A 19,610-nucleotide genomic window follows, 5' to 3' on the forward strand; every position below is an offset into this window, starting at 1 on the left:
GGCTTGCAACCGCTTTGGATTACAACCTTTTTGGGTTACAACCACGTCAAACCCGGAAGTGTGTGCCCCTTTTTTTTGGATTACAACGCAATATTATTTATGACAACCAATTTTTGGAGGAGAGGCCCCATTGGCGAAAGCGCACCTTGGGTTACAACCTGTTTTGGTTTACAACTGGACCTACGGAACGGATTATGGTTGTAAACCAAGGTACCACAGTATACAAAAATATCAGAACAACAAATTTTTCCACATTGTGAAGACTCAAGTTTTCCAATGCTTCCAAGGAGACTCTGGATTTTTATTTTCTTTTAAATTTTTTTAAATCAAAAGTGCATAAAAATCAGCATATTTGACTATTTTATATCTACATATTTCTCAATTCCTTCTCAGTGCAGTTCCTTCTCAGTGAGTGGGCTGCATCAATTGGAGTATAGCATCTAGATCAAGGGAAGTAATAGGGCCGCTGTATTCTGCTCTGGTCAGACCTCACCTGGAGTACTGTGTCCAGTTCTGGGCACCACAGTTCAAGAAGGACACTGACAAACTGGAACGTGTCCAGAGAAGGGCAACCAAAATGGCTAAGGGAGCTGGGCATGTTTAGCCTGGAGAAGAGGAGGTTAAGGGGTGATATGATAGCCATGTTCAAATATATAAAAGGATGTCACATAGAGGAGGGAGAAAGTTGTTTTCTGCTGCTCCAGAGAAGCGGACACGGAGCAATGGTTCCAAACTACAAGAAAGAAGATTCCACCTAAACATTAGGAAGAACTTCCTGACAGTAAGAGCTGTTCGACAGTGGAATTTGCTGCCAAGGAGTGTGGTGGAGTCTCCTTCTTTGGAGGTCTTTAAGCAGAGGCTTGACAACCATATGTCAGGAGTGCTCTGATGGTGTTTCCTGCTTGGCAGGGGGTTGAACTCGATGGCCCTTGTGGTCTCTTCCAACTCTATGATTCTATGAGTGACAACAGACAGATGACTCTTTAGACACACAACATGCTGTCAGTTTCTTGGGTGTATAGGGCCCAGATATCTCAGTTTGCTCTTACTTTCCTTCCAAGTCTACATTCCTGGTTCTGCCTGCACTGGTTCAAAAGGAACTGTTTCCTGAAGAAAGTGTTCTGCTTGTCTAATTTGTACAGTATGTCAAGGCAATGTTTGTGGAGCGACTCTACCTTCTTTGAAAGCCTTTCTCCTTACTGTAATTTAAATGTCTTAATACATGCTATATAAAAAACATGACCTAAATTACTTATTTCAGGAAAAAATATGTTTAGGATGGCAGTTTTATTGTGGGCATATCTCACCCATTTGGACATGTACTTTGTGCTTTCTGTCCCTCACCCTGCAATTTTTTTCCTGGTGCTGTCACTGCTGCTGCTGAGCCCAGTAGGGGAGAAGAAAAACACAATAAAATAGAAACATAATGAAAACAACAAACACATTGTAAATCTCCAAATCCTAAAGCCACTCAGCTGGCTTGACTCCCAGTATCGCAAGTGGGCTCTGATCCAGAAGAGATTCTGTCACCATCAATCTGTGTCTATAGGATGGAGGAAAATAAAGCTCTTGGGTGCTTTCAAAACCATTCAGTTTTGTGGGTGAGGGAACAGCGGCCAATCTGTGTCAGCAGAGGAGTTCCTGACCGTGCTTAAGTTTCTTTCTTCTTTCTTTCTTTCTTTCTTTGGTGATCACTCGTAGCTGAGTAAGATTGTCTTCCATAAACACGGTTTTAACAATGAGCCCGTAAGTGACTGTGGAGGCCATTTCTGGATCCACATGTCCTTCACAGTTGGGACATTGGTTTCCGGGCGGGAGTTGATCACAGTGTGGATTTGCCACGTGTGCCTTCCTCTTAGCACATTTCTCCCTGGTGTCCTGAGTTTGAGTGTCTTCAAAGCCCATGATACATTTGGTAAAGGCTGTTCTCCAACTGGAGCGCTCACAGGCCAGTGTTTCCCAGCTGTCAGTGTTTATATTACATTTTTTTAGATTTCCCTTGAGACAGTCTTTAAACCTCTTTTGTTGACCACCAGCATTACGCTTTCCATTTTTAAGTTTGGAATAGAGTAGTTACTTTGGAAGATGATCATCAGGCATCTGCACAACATGACCAGTCCAACAAAGTTGATATTGAAGAATCATTGCTTCAACACTGGAGATCTTTGCTTCTTCCAGTACACTGATATTAGTTTGCCTGTCTTCCCAAGTGATGTTTACAATTTTTTGGAGACGCCGTTGATGGAATCTTTCGAGGAGTTGGAGATGGCGTTTATAAGTGGTCCATGTTTCATAAGCTTATAGTAAGGTTGGTAGTACAATAGCTTTGTAAACAAACATTTTGGTTCCCCTGCAAATGTCCTGGTCCTCAAATACTCTGCACTTCAATCTGGAGAAAGCTGCACTCGCAGAGCTCAGGCAACGCTGGATTTCGGCATCAGTGTTGGCCCTTGTGGAAAGATAGAAGAAGTATGCTTAAGCATGCAATCCTAAACACTTCCTGGAAAGAAAGCCCCCTGAAGATAAAAACTTCCTGGAGAGAAGACTCAGCACAGCTTGCTTCTGAATGGATGTGTTTAGGATTTCTTGAAGCAGAAATGGCTGGGAGTTCCAGCACCACCTGATCAGAAGATCTTCCTCCTAAGCCCCCCTTACAAAAGTCCTGGCTACGCCCTTTGGAAGCTGGCACCTGTGTGGAGACACCTGGTTGTGCCTCCTCAGAATTTTGTGCCTGGGGCCACCACCCCCTCCCCCAGCCACACCACTGGATGATCACACAACATCCCACAAAAGTCTTCTCTTCTGGTGAAGGGTTCTGTTCTTCTCTTTCTAAAATGTGACTTTCCCTCCCTCCAACTTGAAATACTGAAGTTGTATCAGCTTCTGGCTGATGAGTGATATTGTGACAGACTGATTGTAGTGTGGGCTAGATTAGCAGTTCCCAAACATTTTTTCTCATGAACCACTTGTAAAATTGCTGATGGTCTTGATGAAATGCTTAATGACTTTTCTGGGGAGTCAGACCATATCACTCCATGATTACAGTTATCAAAAATAAGCAAGATGCTAAAGCAGTCCTGTGAGGTAGATTAGGCTGAGACACAATGACTGAGGGACGGCTGAAAGGATTTCAGATGTGCATGTCCACTGTGAAACAATCCCATTAAGTTCAATGGATTTTACTCCTAGGTAGGTGGATATAGAATTGAATGCTAAATACTTGAATTGAAATTTCCCCCTTTGTTTCCTTTTTCCTGCATTTTATACTGTAACCCTTTCAGGGCCAGGACCTGTCTTGTGAAACACTATATGACTCTACTCAGAAGTAATACCCACTGAGTTCAGTGAGACTTACTCCCCTGTAAGTGGGTATAGGATTTGAATGTTCTTCCAAACGCTATACAAAAATTAAAATAAATGACACAGCATGATGCAGTCATAACTTAAGCACTTTAAAAAGCCACAGCTTTTTAGTATTATGTGCTGAAACCAATGAAACTTCAAAACAGAAGGGGCTAACCTGTGACCCTCCAGATGTTGTTGAACTGTTGTTGTTGTTTAGTCGTGTCCGACTCTTCGTGACCCCATGAACCAGAGCACGCCAGGCACTCCTGTCTTCCACTGTCAAACTCATGCTGGTAGCTTCGAGAACACTGTCCAACCATCTCGTCCTCTGCTGTCCCCTTCTCCTTGTGCCCTCAATCTTTCCCAACATCACGGCCTTTTTCAGGGTCTTCTCTTCTCATGAGGTGGCCAAAGTATTGGAGCCTCAGCTTCAGGATCTGTCCTTCCAGTGAGCACTCAGGGCTGATTTCCTTAAGAATGGATAGGATTGATCTTCTTGCAGTCCATGGGACTCTCAAGAGTCTCCTCCAGCACCATAATTCAAAAGCATCAATTCTTTGGCGATCAGCCTTCTTTATGGTCCAGCTCTTACCATACATCACCACTGGGAAAACCATAGCTTTAACTATACGGACCTTTGTTGGCAAGGTGATGTCTCTGCTTTTTAAGATGCTGTCTAGGTTTGTCATTGCTTTTCTCCCATCATTGCTTTTCTCCCAGTTGTTGAAATACAGCTCCCATAATTCCTGATCATTGGCCATACTGGCTGCAACTCAAGGGGGTAAATTCCAAGAAACAGCCGCCTCTGGAAGCTCAGCAGAAGAGGGAATTGGCTGAATCTAGTAGTCCCTTTTTTAGTAGTCCCTTTTTTAGTCCCTTTTTAGTAGTCCCTTTTTAGTAGTCCCTTTTTAGTAATCCCTTTTAGGGACGCGGGTGGCACTGTGGGTAAAACCTCAGCGCCTAGGACTTGCCAATCGTCAGGTCGGCGGTTCGAATCCCCGCGGCGTGGTGTGCTCCTGTTGCTTGGTCCCAGCGCCTGCCAACCTAGCAGTTCGAAAGCACCCCCGGGTGCAAGTAGATAAATAGGGACCGCTTACTAGCGGGAAGGTAAACGGTGTTTCCGTGTGCTGCCCTGGCTCGCCAGATGTAGCTTGTCGCGCTGACCACGTGACCCGGAAGTGTCTTTGGACAGTGCTGGCCCCCGGCCTCTTAAGTGAGATGGGTGCGCAACCCCAGAGTCGGACACGACTGGCCCGTACGGGCAGGGGTACCTTTACCTTTACCTTTAGTAGTCCCTTTGGGGGAGTGGGTGGGGCAGCAGATTAGCTAGGATGAAAAGACCTTGCCCACCCCTCCCATTTTGCTTTGCCTCTTCTCCAGTCTTGCTTGCTTCAGGGCACATGGGCCTCCTGCCAATCCCCAGTCCCTATTCTCACCTGGCAGGTTCTTCCTTCTTCAATGAATCCCCCCCCTTCTCTTTTAATCTGTTTATGGGTGACTGCCAGGCTGAGGGCAGAGCCAAATGACAGGGGATGCTGCTGGGCTGACAAGCAAAAATGGGTGGGCAGGCAGTTAGCTATTGATGGCCCTGGGCAAATGCAACCCTCCAAGGAGGCGACTCTTTTCTAATAGTGAACTCCAAAACAGGAAGGTAATATCAACATGCATGGGGGGTTGGCCAGGAGTCTCAGGTTTGCAGAAGTATCAGTAAAAATAAAAAATAGTAGCATTGAGTGAGGCTCCTTAGCAGCCATAGAATGTATAATCAGCTGGGATAAGAGGAATGGTGGGCTCAAACCCTGAACTCAGAGCACTCCTTCTCCCTTAGGCTCTGGATTTCAACCTGCCAGGTCAATTTCGTTGGGGCAGAACCTTGTGGGGCCCTTTGGGCTTACCCTCCATGGTTCTCCTCACTGTAGTTATTTGTTATTGCATTTATATCCCACCTTTCCTCCAAGGACGTCAAGGTGGCACTGATGTGCCTAATACCACTTAGTTTACTTGTGCAGCTGGGCTGTCCATGAGGCAGACTTTGACTGTGGTAAAAGGGTTTATCCAATCAGCTTGGCATAGTCTGGAGCCCCCACAGAGATGAGGAAGTCCCACCCCTTACAACACAGCCTTGGAGACTTGTACCCAAGGCTATTGTAGCTTTTGTGGATCCCTCTCCTCAGCAGGTGGCAGCATAGGGCAAGTGCTGTGTGCAGGTGTATTTGAAGCCTCACCTGTCCCAGTCATGCTAATATTCAGAAAACGTGTAACCCAAAAGCAATTTTAGGAATGTTAAAATCTGCTCAGGTAAAGCCCAACTCCATTGGGCTTTTCCTTCAGCTGTCATCAGCAGTGCCCATTCTGTCAGGAGTGGGACAAAGATGGGATGAGACAGTAGTGCCTCTCCCTCATTTAACAAAGAAAGAATGCTTGTGTTTTCTTTCTTCCTCCTCCAGTCCTTTTTTCCTTTTGTATCATGTCTCTTAGATCATAATGCTTAGCACAGGAATTGTCTTCTCACTGAAATTAGTTAAACCACCTTTGTTTTTGCAGGAGGAGAATGAAGAGTAGGATAAAAATGTTTTAAGTAAATAACAAAGCCTGATCTTGAAAGGATCCGTAATCCTTAGTTATAATTTCTTTCCTAAATAAAAGGTGTCATGATTCTTTCCAAAGACACTCAGATTTCCTCTGGGGTAAAGAGAACTCTATAGGCTGAAATCATCCACCAGAAATGCTTTCCCCAAGGACATATTTATTGGGACAATTACAAACAGTGTGGCCTGTACCCGTCATAGCAATGTATTGAAGAGAGGGTCAGAGTTTAGTGGTAGAGCTGCTGTTTTGCATGCAGAAATCCCTCCAGCATTTCCAGGTAGAGCTCAGAAAGTCCCCTGCTTGATTTCTTGGAGGGTTGTTGCCAGTCACTGAAGACAGTACTGAGCTAGACTATGTTTAAATATGCAATGCTAAACACACTTCCTAGAGAGTAAACCATTGGGACTGGTGAAGCAGAAGGCAGGGAACCCAAAACTGGGGCAGCCTTTGGTAATCGTTGGTAATATGGCACCCCGAGGGAGCCCAAAATTTGGTGCCCCCAAATGGATCTTCTCAACTATGGGTCTTTTCAATTTTGTGCTTCCTTGGCTCAGCGCCCTGTGCAGGGAAGCCACCCACACTGCCCTAAATCTTAAATCTGATGCTGCCCAACATCAAGTGCATCTGGAGCCCATGACAGGCAGGGCTAATAACTCACTTAATTTTGCCCGCCTCTGCCGCCTCCTCTTCTCTTCCTGAATTCTGAAAGGGCAGGACTGAGGTGGAGGCGGCAACTGGGCGGGGGTGCCACCCCATGGGCCAGTTTGCAAGTGAAAATGGCAGGCAGACCGGAGGGGGGGGCTGAGGATAGAATGAGGTCGGTGGGGCAGTGCCCCATTTGCCCTGTCCTTGGGAATAGGGGCCCAGGCTGAGCCCTGTTACAAATGAAGCCTTGCTGTCTAGTCTCAGACGTGGCGAGCGCCCCACAGAGCCTCCTCGGGAGAAAATCGCTCTCACCACCCTTTTCTCCCCAGCGTAGCTGAAAGATGGCGAAGCAACCGGTATGAGGGGCTTCAGGGTGGGAAACATGGGAGCAGGAAGGTGAACTTCAATGCGACACAGCTCATCCAGCGAGGTTTGGGGTGCTACCCAGATACTAGAAGCACGGGTGCTTATTTCGGATTAGTGCCGCTACTCCGGGAGGCCCATTCCGAGCGGCTCCACGAGGAGTACAGCTTCAGGACGTGCTGGTGCCGAAGGGAGGCGCCAGCTAGCCCGCCCGCGCTTTTCAAGGGGTTCGTGCAGAAAGGCACCACAGCCCCCCCCCCCGCCTCCCCACCCCTTCACGTGAAGCACGGCAGAGGGGATTTCCCCATTCAGGAGGAAAAGGCAAGATTGCCTGTAAGCAGAAAGCTAGTCTCGCAGTTGCAGAGGAAGGGTTCTCGCTACGCCGCTACTTTTCTCCTTGCAAGGAGCAGAGAAACACTCTGGCACGTCCCTCTCCTCCTCCCCCGCTTCGGGTTCACTGGGGGCTCTGGCTTGGCCTGAGGAAAAGAGTGACGCTAGCGTGGAGCCCCGCCCCTCTTCACACATGGGGCGGAGCCTCGTTTTAGGGCGGGGCATCGCACCTGCCTGAGCCGAGTGCGCGCCGAGGGCCAGAAACTGCCTAGCGCTCAACGCTTGCGCTTGCACGATGGCAATGCACCAGCCCGTGCCGGGACGCCCGTCGGGGCTTTGCTTATTCCTGCTGCTCTTACAGGTAAGAGGGACCTCACGGGGCGCTGCTCGGCGAGAGGGTACGTCCAGCCTCCCCGCTGCCAATGAAGCCCACCCTGCTCTCGGCGAGGGAGCCTTTCTCCTTTCTTCAAACTATTTCTGTTAAAACTTTTGGGTTAAGTGTAGTGCACAGATATATGTATAGATAGCTGATAATAATAATAATATTAATATAGTAAACGGGCGACGAGCGGGGAAGTTTTGTGGAGAGAACATAAGCTTGCAGTGTTGTATTCCACAGTTTGAAATACTGTAAAGGTCACAGTTTCAAACATCGTCCTTCTCTGAAGCCGTGGTACAATAAAGATATTATTATATGTTATCCCCAAATAACTTTCCAGAAGGAAGTAGGAGTCAGTGGTGGGCTGCAGTCATGTTCCTTTTGGACCACTTGAATTATAAAACAACCCATCTTCTTCTGAAAACTATATTTTTGGTTGTGGAAGGTTTATTTGACTTAGTTGTCAATCAAGGCAATGGTCCAGATTTGTCTCCTTTCAGGTTACAATTTGCTTGTTTCCAGTTTCTTGCTACCACTGTACAGTACATGCCAGAAAGGTTCATATGATTTGAAGAGAAACCAGAAAGTGAAATCGACATTATTTGAAACCTGTTGTGATTTCTTCCTTAGTGAAAATGTATAAAAGAGCCATTAAGGGGGCTGGTGCTAAAGTTTGTCCTGTATTTAATGTAATTTCACAAAAACCTTTTGCCCAGAACCCCTTTATTAAAGGATTATTTCCACCACATATGTTAGAATGTACCTGGATCCCCCCTTGCAGCTTGATAGATGAGTTATCAAGGTGTGAGGAATCAGTACCACCTTTGTGCCAATTTAAATGAATGCTCTTTTACTTTCGTTGGAGAGAAATGAAAGGATCTTTCCCCATGTAATTGTTCATGAACTTGCCTGTCATTGTTCTTGTATCATAAGAGACCCTTTGACCATCATTGGTGCCTCTAAAAACATTCCCCCTGCCCCAACCAAGATAGATACTAAAGAGTTATGTGAGTAGCCTTGGTTAGAAGTTTGAAAGAGACATGGGCAAAATGCTTAACTATCGCAGGTGGAAGGATTTGGAGGCTCTCCCCGACTCACCATGAATAAAGTTCTATCAGGCAGGCTTAAAAGTGGCTGCTTTCCTTGAAGCTCAAGGGAGGTGGTTTTTGCTGCCTCTTGATTCATCCTTATTTTTCCTGCATGCTAGGCTGGAAGGTGGCTTTGTGAGGAGACGGCAGCCCCATGTCAACCAGGCTTCAGTCAACAGACTTACACTTTCAATGTGCCCAGGTCTAACTTGGAAAGATATCGTGTGTTGGGCAAGGGTAAGAGATATTTCTTAATACTCCCTCTCTCCTTAAGATTTCCATTTGTGGGTGGGGCATTCTGCCTTTACTTGTCCATAATCGCAGAATAACCTTGTCAAATTTGCTGCGTAGCCCAGTCTCTTTCTTTAAAACACAGTAATGTATTTAGGGGGCTGGATTCATCATTCTGCTAAGTATGCTAAAGAGCAGAGCCCAAGCCCCCTGCTGTGATGTCACTGTCTGGGAGTTTCCAGGGACAAGAAAGTGCCCTGTTTCCTTAATGTTATTGCAGCTCATTCTTCTGTCGAAGGATGACTCACAACCGATAAGTGTGAACAATCCTGTGAGAAAAAACAGGCTGTAGCACACATAAGGTAAATACAAATAATAACAAAAATTACATGCCCTGGGCTTCAGCTCACTTGTAGATTCACTGGATGATTACTTCCTCCTTCCGTAAGGGGAAACTGACTGACTGCTGGGCAAGCTATTCTTTCTTCTGTAAAATGGGTATAACAACTTGCCTTTCGAGGTGATAGGGATAATGAAAAGGCTATTCTGCGAAGCACAAAAAGTGCAAGTTTATGAATGATAAATGGAAGAAAGTTGGTGAATCTAGACTCTCAACTCGGCTGCATATGAATATGTGTCCAGCTGGGAGTGCAGATTGCCACCTAAGAAGCTCTGAAGCTCTCATATTTGGGGCAAGTTAATGGCACCAGGTTTTTGCCCCTTAATCCGAAGCACTGCTGTTGTCTGCTTGTGACTGGACTGGAGGAGACTGCTCTTCAGTCCTCTGGTATAAACCTAAGTAGTTTATAGAGACAGGAGGAGGCATTTTGAGCCACCAAAGCGTTAACAAGAAGTTCAGGTAGCTTCAAATCTGCCCTTTCCCCCTCCAGCGATTTTAAGGTGGAGCCTGATGGTAGGGAGACGCTGACTTGTTCTAACCCGCAGCTGCTGGGTGTGTTGCTTGTGTTTGTTCATCTGAACTTTGACTATCGCTCTTGACTGGTTACCTGGCAGCCCAATCAGGGGCTTCCTGCTTTTCTGCTTATCGTAGTTTCGTTAGCATGACGAGGCGGGCTGCGGGCCATGTCAATAATCCTTTGTGAATCATTTACCTTGTTTCACATGGAATCGGCTTGGAGTCTTATTTTCCGTTCTGCTGTGAAAAAGATTGGCTCTTGACCGTTGACCTTGGCTGGTGATCATGAAATAATCCTGAATTTGAGCTGGCTTTGCAGGTCGCTATCCTATGTCCTGACCTCTTCTTCTCCATGTCCTCTTACCCTGGTTGAATGCAAGGCCAGACCCCTGAAATAATAATAATAACCATCATGCTTATGCAGCTTTTATGATTTGTATTTCATCAAATAAAGCTTAAGACAGCCAAACTTTTAAGTAACAGATCTTACTAGTAATGTCAAGACTTTAAAAAAGAGAGGCTTTTGAAAGTCTTGCCCTTCCCCATGTTCTTTCTTGCCAGTTACTAAAATCCATTCTTATAGAGACTCAGATCATAGCAACACTATTAGTGAATGTGGGGACAGTGGAGCAAAGTGTTCACAAATGTTGTGCAACGCAGGTTTTTGGCTGCCCTGTGCTGTCTGGGGTTGATGGGAGTTGTAGTCCAAAACATCTAGACTTGGGAAAGCCATTCTTTGCTCCTGTAAAAGGGAAAGGGCTCCCTTTTTCAGTGGTGATTAACTGATTTTAAAGGGACAGATTTAAGCCTCAGGTAAGCAAGCTAAACTTGACTCAGGTTCTTGGCAAGAATGTGGTACACACCCAATGCAGTTGATCTTAACTGCAAAGTGGAGTTAGCACACTTGTCTCAAAATGCAGACAAAGTGGGAGGGAGAGACATACTTATTTTCGCTCTTAGTGCTAAGTTGGATAAGGCAGAGGGGAAAGCAGAGAAAGTTGTATAAATGCACATATTGCTCATCATCAAAATGAAGCTAATGACATGAGCTTAGAAAATATTTTATTGGCTTCCAACAGACCAGAGACTCGGGCATTCTGAAAATTTTTTCCAGAATCAGAAACCTTTTCGTGGTTAACTGTGAAAGTGTAAAGACAGTTAAAAGGCACATGAGTCCTGAAGGAAACCAACAATTGGCATAGCTGATGGCAGATGGACGTTTAGCAGCCAGGCATGTAAATAACAACTGCGCACTTCCTGCTAGAATGGTGTATCTTTTTTGTTTATAGGCATTTTTGTTCATTAATATCGTCTTTAGTGTATCTTAGTGCAGGGTGCAAGAGTTGCTGTATTGATCCTGGAACTAGAGCAGTCATCGCTCAGTAGAAAAGCACCTGCTTGCAAGTGGAAAGTACCAGTTTCAATCCCAGGCACTGCCAACTTGTAGTGCTAGGAAGAACCTTGGGAAACCACTGCCAGTCAGAATTGGCAGGACCAGGCACTCCTTAATAGTCTTAAAGAGTAAGTGAGTGTCTCTGTTTTGTGCCATACTATGGTGCTACTTAGTGGAGGATTCTGCAAGCTTTTGAATAGCGCAGAACTCTTCATCAGGACATCGAAGGATATCACTACCTATTTGGATGTACTTGATTGCCCTTTACCTTCTCCCCCCACACCCCATCCAGTTAAAGAGGACAGTGGGTGTCCTACCGATGATGACACAATGCCTCTTCGTGTGAATATGCATGCAATACTTCCCGCTTGTTTTTGTATTGCAAAATTAGAGGGAAGCTGAGTCAGGTTGTCGTGTGCGTGTGTGTAAATGCACTTGTGCCTCCCACAATTGAACTGCTTATCACAGACGTTTGGGGGTTGTTGCCAGTGAGTCAGTGCTGGTGATTTCCTGCTATGGTAACAAATCTGAGAGTTGCTTGGCATTGTGGTGAAAGGACTGGGCTGCAACCAAGGAAGTAATCTGGTTGAACCTCAGCTTTGCTACAGACTCACTAGGCTGCCTTGGGCATTATGCATCTGTATACCAGTGGCTAGAAACTGTCAGACAGGAGAGTGCACTTGTGCTCAGGTCCCGCTTGCTGGTTTCCCACAGACATCTGGTTAGCCACTGTGAGAACAGAATGCTGGACTAGATGAACCATTGGCCTGAGCCAGCAGGTGGTTCTTATGTTCTAATGGTTAGCAGAGCAGTCCGCTCCAGCTCAGTCTCTGTCACCTGATCTGCAATATTGGGGGAGTTAATAATACTGATCTACCTTATAGGGTTGCTGTATAGTGCCTGCAAAGCACTTTGTGCACTTGAAAGAACTATACAAAGTGTTTACAGGTAACTCACAGCTCAGGCACATTTAACTGGTGCGCATTCAGCACATTTGTGTTTGGCAAATTAAAATGAATAAATAAACAGGGGGCTCAAAAGCGGGCAGGCATCTGGGGGAAAAAAAGACTTTGACAATCCCACCCACCATTGAACTCAGTGTGTTTTGACTATACATGAGTTTTGGCTTTAGGTGCTTTCCCCAAAATGTAACCCCATCATAAGTTGAGAGTCACCTGCATGAGATACTGTGATGCTGACCTGAGCCAAATGGTACCACTTTAGAGGTTTTTAAGGCTCCCACTTTGATGAAAGGGAACATGACAATGAAACAGTTACGTTTAGGAAAGCACCCCAAACTCTCCCTGGAATCTAGGAAGCTCCATGGAAGTGAAGTTGCATTTTTTGCCAGATGGCGCCTGAAAGATCTGTCTAGGTATTTGTGGGTGAGTTAGAGCCTTATTGCTCACCGCCTTGGCCTTGGCCAACTCCTGATAAGGCTGCCCAAGATAAAGGTCCACTGCTGAACCCATTTGAAAGGCTGTCCAGTTGAAGTTAGGGCCATAGGAAGCTGGAAGCTTCAGATCATTCGCCTATCTAGTTCAGTATTGTCTATGCTGACTGGCAGCAATGGCTGTCCAGGTTTTCAGGCAGGGAACCTTCCCAGTCCTCACTGGAGATGATTCTTCCAGGCATTGAACTCAAGACCTTTTGATATGCAGAGCAGATGCTCAGCCACAGCCCTTCCTCAACAGTGAGCGCCCAGACAACAGGCATGCAGGGCACCCAGGGAACAGCCTTTTTGATCGTGTATTGCTATCTAAATTATAGTTAAGAATTTTAAAATTGTGCATCTATGCATATAAATTAGTGTATGCAAATGATATTTAAATGTATGTTTTGTTTTCCAATTGTAATTGGCAACCTGGTGCCTGCCTTTCATATGTTTTGGATTACAGCTTCCACCAGTCCCAGCCAGCACATCAGCTGCGGCTATTGGAAGCTGTATTTCAAAGCATGTGGAAAAAGTACAAGGCTGGGTTCTAAGTTAGTCCTCCAACAAGAGTTGTAAGACAACAGTAGCTAAAGGTGTATTGCTCCTTGTAAGAGACCTTTTGGTATGAGGGAACTGGATTTTTCTCCTCCAGACATCTTTGTATTTGCTGGTTGGTGGAAATAAATATGGACAGTGTCCCTTTGTTCTTGTCTGGGGCAAAACACTCAGTGCCTCCCCCGCAGCAGCTGCTGCTCTGTGCAGTGGGCTGCACTGTTTCCACCAGGGTGGAGATACAGAACAGGTAAGCCAGTATTTGAGCAGGCGTGTGGAAGCTTTGAGATGTAGATGGGCAATTGCCTGATGAAGTCTGTGTGACTTAAAAGCTTGCATAATTCTGTATCACCTTGAGCTTTTCCCGAAGAGCTATGATCTTTTTTGGGGTGGTGGATGTGGTATCCACAATATTCTCTCTCCTTTCACTGAGTAGGTGAAAGCGAGTAAACTCTAATCTATTTGGGATCTGGTGCACACACTGGCTGGGCACAGGGTTTTAAATTAAGTAGCACTTAAGCCCCAGAGGGGTGCACCTGGGCAGCCCTTTAGCCGAGCTCTTTCAGATGTGGCAGCCAAGACAGGGATTGATGATAGGGTGAGATCCCCCAGCCCTGCTAATCCTCAGAGGTGCTGCACTTCAAAGTCCCTTGATTGGAGCAAAGGGCTTTCTGCAGGCCTAACAAACTGGCCTGTAATTAGGCAATAATCTCTCTATCTCTCTTGTGTGCATTTTTTCAGCAGGTGTGTGTCTCTGTCTGTGTAGCCATTCCTTGTTTCTGTCACCCAGCTGGAGCTAAACTCAATTTGAGGGTTGTAACACTGGTTAATTTAAAGAGCCCTGTTCGGAGAGAGAGAGAGAGAGAGAGAGAGAGAGAGAGAGAGAGTGAGTTTGTATTTTGAGGAACTTCTCTGACTGGCTTGGAAACTTATCCCCTTTTTTCAATCAAGGGACTGATCGACTACAGCTGACCCTGTTTGTTTTGCACTAAACTGTGCTCCCCCAGGAAGTAGTAGAAGGTGGCAGTAACTCCCCAAAACTCGAGTAGGATTCTGGGGCTGAAAAATTCACCTGGCCAGCCAGATTTCCTGCCTTGGTACAAGTTTCAGCCCTGCTCAAATGACAAATTACCCCCACCAGCAGCTTCAGATTAAAACTGTGTCCTAGATTCAGAAGAGAGGAAAATGCATTCCTGGTCCTTTCTGCAGGAACAAAATAGTCCTGGAGTGTAAAAGTGAAACCTGTCCAGTGAGCTTCCTCGAATCCCCTGAGAGGTTCTGGCCCTCCCTTTTGCTTTGTTCCCTTGTTGATTTTGATCTGGAATGACATGTGCAAAAAAAAAATGGATTCATGTGACTTTGGAGAGAGTCACTGATTTCCCAGGCTAGAGAGCGTCAGATTCCAAGCCCCCGATGGCTCACTTCCACCCACTGAATTTCTGTCTGTGTGCAAACATATGACAGCCACCTGAATCAGTTTTCAGGTGAAACACTTGTTCTGTGAGTTTCAGAGTCATGGCGAAACTCCAGGGTGATGTCACTGCTCAAACACAGAGCCTGTGTCTCGATGCAAGAGGAGAGTGGGGCAACCATGTCTGGTCGCACAGTCTGTCTGTCCTCCTTCCTTCATTGACCATTTCAGATGACGGAGTCTGTATTTTTGCCATTGAGTATAGAATTTAACCACAGAGATATGCATGGTTGAAATGCAGCAGCTGATGCTACAAGTTGGCGTCCCAACAGATGCCAGGTGAGATCTTATTGGATCCACTTTGGTTGTATTAAGTGCTTGAGCTCCAGAGATGGGCAGAACTCCAACTTATAAGGAAGCTGTCTTTGTTCTAAACCAGTATCTGGTGGCAGTAACAGACTGGATAAGGGTAAATAAGATGATATTTAAGACAGAGGTACTCCTGGTCAGTTGGAAGATTGATCAGGGAGTAGGGCTTCAGCTCCCCTTGTGGACTCAGCATTGCAATTTGGGTGCACTCCTGTATTCTGCCCTGAACCTGTTATCCAGCTTTCAGCAGTTGCCAAGAGTGCATTTGTACAATTATGGCTCATGCACCAACTATGTCTGTTTCTTGAGATGTCAGATCTGGCCACAGTGATGCTTCAACTGGTCCAGAAGTTTCAACTGGTCCAGAATGCTGCAGTCAGTCTGCTGACTGGGGCTGGATACAGGAAGCATGTTTCCCCCTGGGCAAAATTCAAGATGCTGGTTATGACATATAAAGCCCTCTATAGCTTGGGCCTGGGTCACTTGAAAGATCACTTCTCCTTTTCTGCAGCTGCCTGGGTGCCGAGTTCTTCAGATGAGCACCTTCTCTGGGTCTCATCAACATCAGAAACATGGTTAGTGGTGACATGAGAGTCTTTTCTGTAGCTGCTCCGATATAGTGGAATTTCCTCCCAAGAGAGGATAGAGTTGCTCCCTTGTTATCTTTCTGCCAGCAGCTTAAAGGTAAAGGGACCCCTGACCATTAAGTCGAGTTGCGGACGACTCTGGGGTTGCGGCTCTCATCTCGCTTTACTGGCTGAGGGAGCCGGCATTTGTCCGCAGACAGCTTCCAGGTCATGTGGCTAGCATGATTAAGCCGCTTCTGGTGAACCAGAGCAGCGCATGGAAACACCATTTACCTTCCCGCCAGAGCGGTACCTATTTATCTAATTGCACTTGACATGCTTTCAAACTGCTAAGTGGGCAGGGGCTGGGACCGAACAACGGGAGCACACCCTGTCATGGGGATTCAAACCGCCAACCTTCTGATTGGCAAGCCCTAAGCTCAGTGGTTTAGACCACAATGCTTAGGACCTTCCTATTCAGACAGGCCTATAGAAATTAGGTGCAGGTGATGTTGACCACTGCGCTGCTATCGGAATGACTGGTATTTTAGTGCTGGTTCTAAATGTGCTTTATTGTATTTTAATGATTGTTTTTAGCTAGGTTTCATTACTTTGACTCGTTTTTATTACTTTGTACATTACGAGGACATTTTAAATATGTTGTAAACCACCTTGAATCCCAGTTTGGGAGAAAGGTGAGATAGAAATGCATTGGATAAATGAATAAATAATATTGGAAACTGTTGATTCTGTGCATAGGGAAGTGAAGTCTTGTTTTGGTCCTGTCGTCTTCTGGTGCCCCATCCTGGACTGGGGACATGGGGAGATGGCTCTCCTCAGGGAGTGGGATTCTCCAGGGTGGTGCTACCCATATTTGGTGCTGTGTGAAAGAATTCTTAGTTTCTCAGACATTTACAGTCAGGAGCCACAGCTAATGCTTTCGGGTGTGGGTGTTCTTTGAAGCTGATAACAAGCCACAACCAGGGGCATGGGTCTGCTTTCTTGCTGTCTATTATTTGCTGGAGCTTTCTCTTTCCATACCAGAGGAATTAAAACTCGGTGAATGCCTCATTCTCTTTTCCTGAGCAGAGCAGCAGAAGGCCCAAGAAGCAAGTTTGTTTTTTCAAAGAAGAGTGAGTCATTTTAGCCCTCAATGAACCGAAGATAATGTCTTTATTTCATGCGTGGGGCAGAGGTATGGGAACTTTGGCCCTGATAATGTATGCCATGGCTGCTCCCTTTTCTCTCTCCCCACCCCCCACCACCCCGCCAAAATATCCACATCGAGTCTCCAGACTTTGTTTTGAGAAAATGGACTGAGATTCAAGGCCAGGCCAGCTGTTCTTGCAAATCCATCATTCACCGCAGAGAAATTCAGCCTGGAGGATGCTGATAGAAGGGGGAGCCTTGGGGCACACACACGCCATCTTGCCAAGGGTCATAATGGAGTAGCCTCCCTTGGATGTTGTGGGGCAGCTGCTTGAGGCATAAACATCCTGAGGTGCCCAGTCCTAATTAGACCTGTGTGTTGTGCTGCTATTGTGGTGTCCACTTCAGTGTCTATAGGGAAACAGGGGCGCTCTCCTACCATTAAGCACTTAAGGGGTTCCGTCCTAAATGGAAGCTGGTGTCATGAAGATACCATAGGCTTCTTTTGCTTTCTTCAGTGTAATTATTTCGAAATGCTCCCTTTTGAGGAGGAAACAATGCTGTTGTGTTTTGATGCCCAGATGCTTTTCTTTCACAACTTTTTGCCTTTCTGGATTTCAGAATTATGAAATTCAGAGTAGACCTATTGAAATTAAGGAACCTAAGTTAGTCATGTCCATTAATTTGAACGGGTCAACTCAGAATAGAACTAACATTGTAAACAGCCCAATATATTTTGCAAGAGAGATGTATATATCCATAAAAATATTCTAATTTAATTCTTTTAAAAAACCTTTTAGGTAGTGATTTCATAATTGGTTTTATTTTTTGTAGTTACTAAATCCTTATAGATCTGGTTTTGAATTTGTTCACTGCTACATTATGATACAAACCAGGTTTCAAATCCGCACTTGGCCATGAAGCTCCCTGGGTGACCTTGAGCCCAGTCGCTGCCTTTCAGCCAAACCTACCTCACAGGGTTGATGTGGGGATTAAATGAGGGGAGAACCATGTACACCACCTCGGGCTTCTTGGAGAGAAAGCTGGGATATAAATGCAAAAACACACAACCCTATTCATTTTAAAGAAGACAAATGTCCATGCTTTTATATTTTATTTTTATGCTGTGAAGCACCCTAAGATCTACAAGTACAGGGTGGTATACAAATTTAATAAATAATAATAATATTATTCTCCAGCAAACCCTGAAGGGCACATATTAGAAGAACGTTATTTCATTTATTTATTTAATAATACTCTACTTAATGCCAAAATTGGCTTGTAAACCACTTACAAGTATAAAAACCATTATACATGCAGTAAAATATAAGCACCCAGAATCAAACTACACAATCAAGCAATCCCTATTAAAACATAGCCATATTTGCAGGTGCCCTTGGTCGACAGATTACCAATTGACAATGTGTGATACTTGTTAAAAATATTCATGAGAATAAGAGAATCATGATTAAGATCCACCATATTCTCCACACACATAGATAAATTCAGTTAAGACCATACATTTTATTAATTAAAAACATACTTCTGGATTCTTTGCAGATGCGCCAGACAATGCTTTCATGTTGTTTCATGCAGGCTTTGCTGTGCAGCTTAGTGAAGGCCAGTGTTTGGTCTGATCTTGGGGCACAGAGTTCGAGGGAAAGCTTTGAAACTGGCTCAGTTTTGCAGAGGGGTTTACATGCATTTTGGAACCTCTCATGTGCTGGTTCACGTACTTCTGAATGGAGATAACATGGGAGCTTCTGCATGAGGTGCTCTGTCAGTGAACAGCAGCCCTTCTCCCCTCCCCCCCCCACACCTTTTTAGAAGAAGCTGCCTTATTTCAGGTCCAATTGTTGGTCCATCCCAGCACTGTCTCCTCTGACTGGGGTTTCTAGCAGAGGAGGCTCTCTCCCATCACCTGCCCATGCTATTGTGCCTTGAACCTGGCAGTGCTGCCAGGCAGGGATTGAACTTGGAATTTCCCACCTGCAATGCTCCCACTGAGCTATGACAACTCCCTTACTTTCTTCTTTTCTTTGCCTGGATGTTCCAATAAATATGGGGAGAGATTCTGTGTTGGGATTCTGGTGTTGCTTTTAACGCCCTCTAGCAAATGCAGACTATTCGTAGTGCGTCCTTGGAGCCACTGGGTGGGGAGGGTGACAGCCTCTGATTCAGGGCCTGCCGGATCCTGCCTAGGCATGGCTCAGTAGGAATGTGCTCTGCTTCAGAAGTAGGGCAGCTGGAGGAACCGGCTTAGCGCTGCTCTCTTCCTCTGAGCAAAGTGGAGTCCATTCAAAGCTGATGCTGAATATGCCATCCATCACATATGTCTTCTATCTCATTGCCTAGCACCCAGGCTTAGCGCTGGAGCCAAGTTTGCGTGCAAAGGGAGGGTTCTTGGTCCTGAGTGCCTCCAGGGGCAGCAATCTTTTTCCAACCGGGAAGCTGCTGGGGTGCTGCCAGCACTGGGAAAGGAGTGTTCAGGTGTCCCTCAAAACAGCCACACCTTTGTAATAGAAATGCATTTTGTAGAAAAAAGAAAGAAAAAGTGCCAGCAAGGAGAAGCTTCCCAGAAGCAGAGTGGGGGCAGATGGAGAGAACACAAACACACATGCATGCACACACAAAAAACAAGTCGCATGACTGAGATTCCCCCTGGAAAAATCTACAACTGGCACAACCCACTTTGTCCTTCCACAAGCCCCCATTCCTTTACTAGGAACTGGGGCAGAACAGCTCTCCCCAGGGTGCCCAAAGTATCCTTGTAATACATATGATCTAGAAAAGGGTTAACATGGTGAAGGGAGATGTTCTTTCGGAAGCTGTCTCCAAGAAGAAAGGAA

At 45.7% G+C, this 19,610-nt stretch overlaps 1 protein-coding gene across 1 annotated transcript in view; it reads left to right on the top strand.

Annotated features, from left to right (window-relative positions):
• Nucleotides 1-7,477: 7,477 nt before the first annotated feature.
• The window catches only part of LOC309347674 (B-cadherin-like), a 30,093-nt gene continuing 17,960 nt past the window's right edge, over nt 7,478-19,610 (top strand). Inside the window, exons 1-2 of the mRNA XM_081872388.1 lie at nt 7,478-7,633; nt 8,859-8,976. Of these exons, the coding sequence (XP_081728514.1) occupies nt 7,568-7,633; nt 8,859-8,976 (184 nt within the window). The 5' untranslated portion in view covers nt 7,478-7,567. The remainder of the gene's footprint in view (nt 7,634-8,858; nt 8,977-19,610) is intronic.

The sequence above is a fragment of the Podarcis erhardii genome (assembly GCF_964252035.2).
Source record: "Podarcis erhardii genome assembly, chromosome: 7".
NCBI lineage: Eukaryota > Metazoa > Chordata > Lepidosauria > Squamata > Lacertidae > Podarcis > Podarcis erhardii.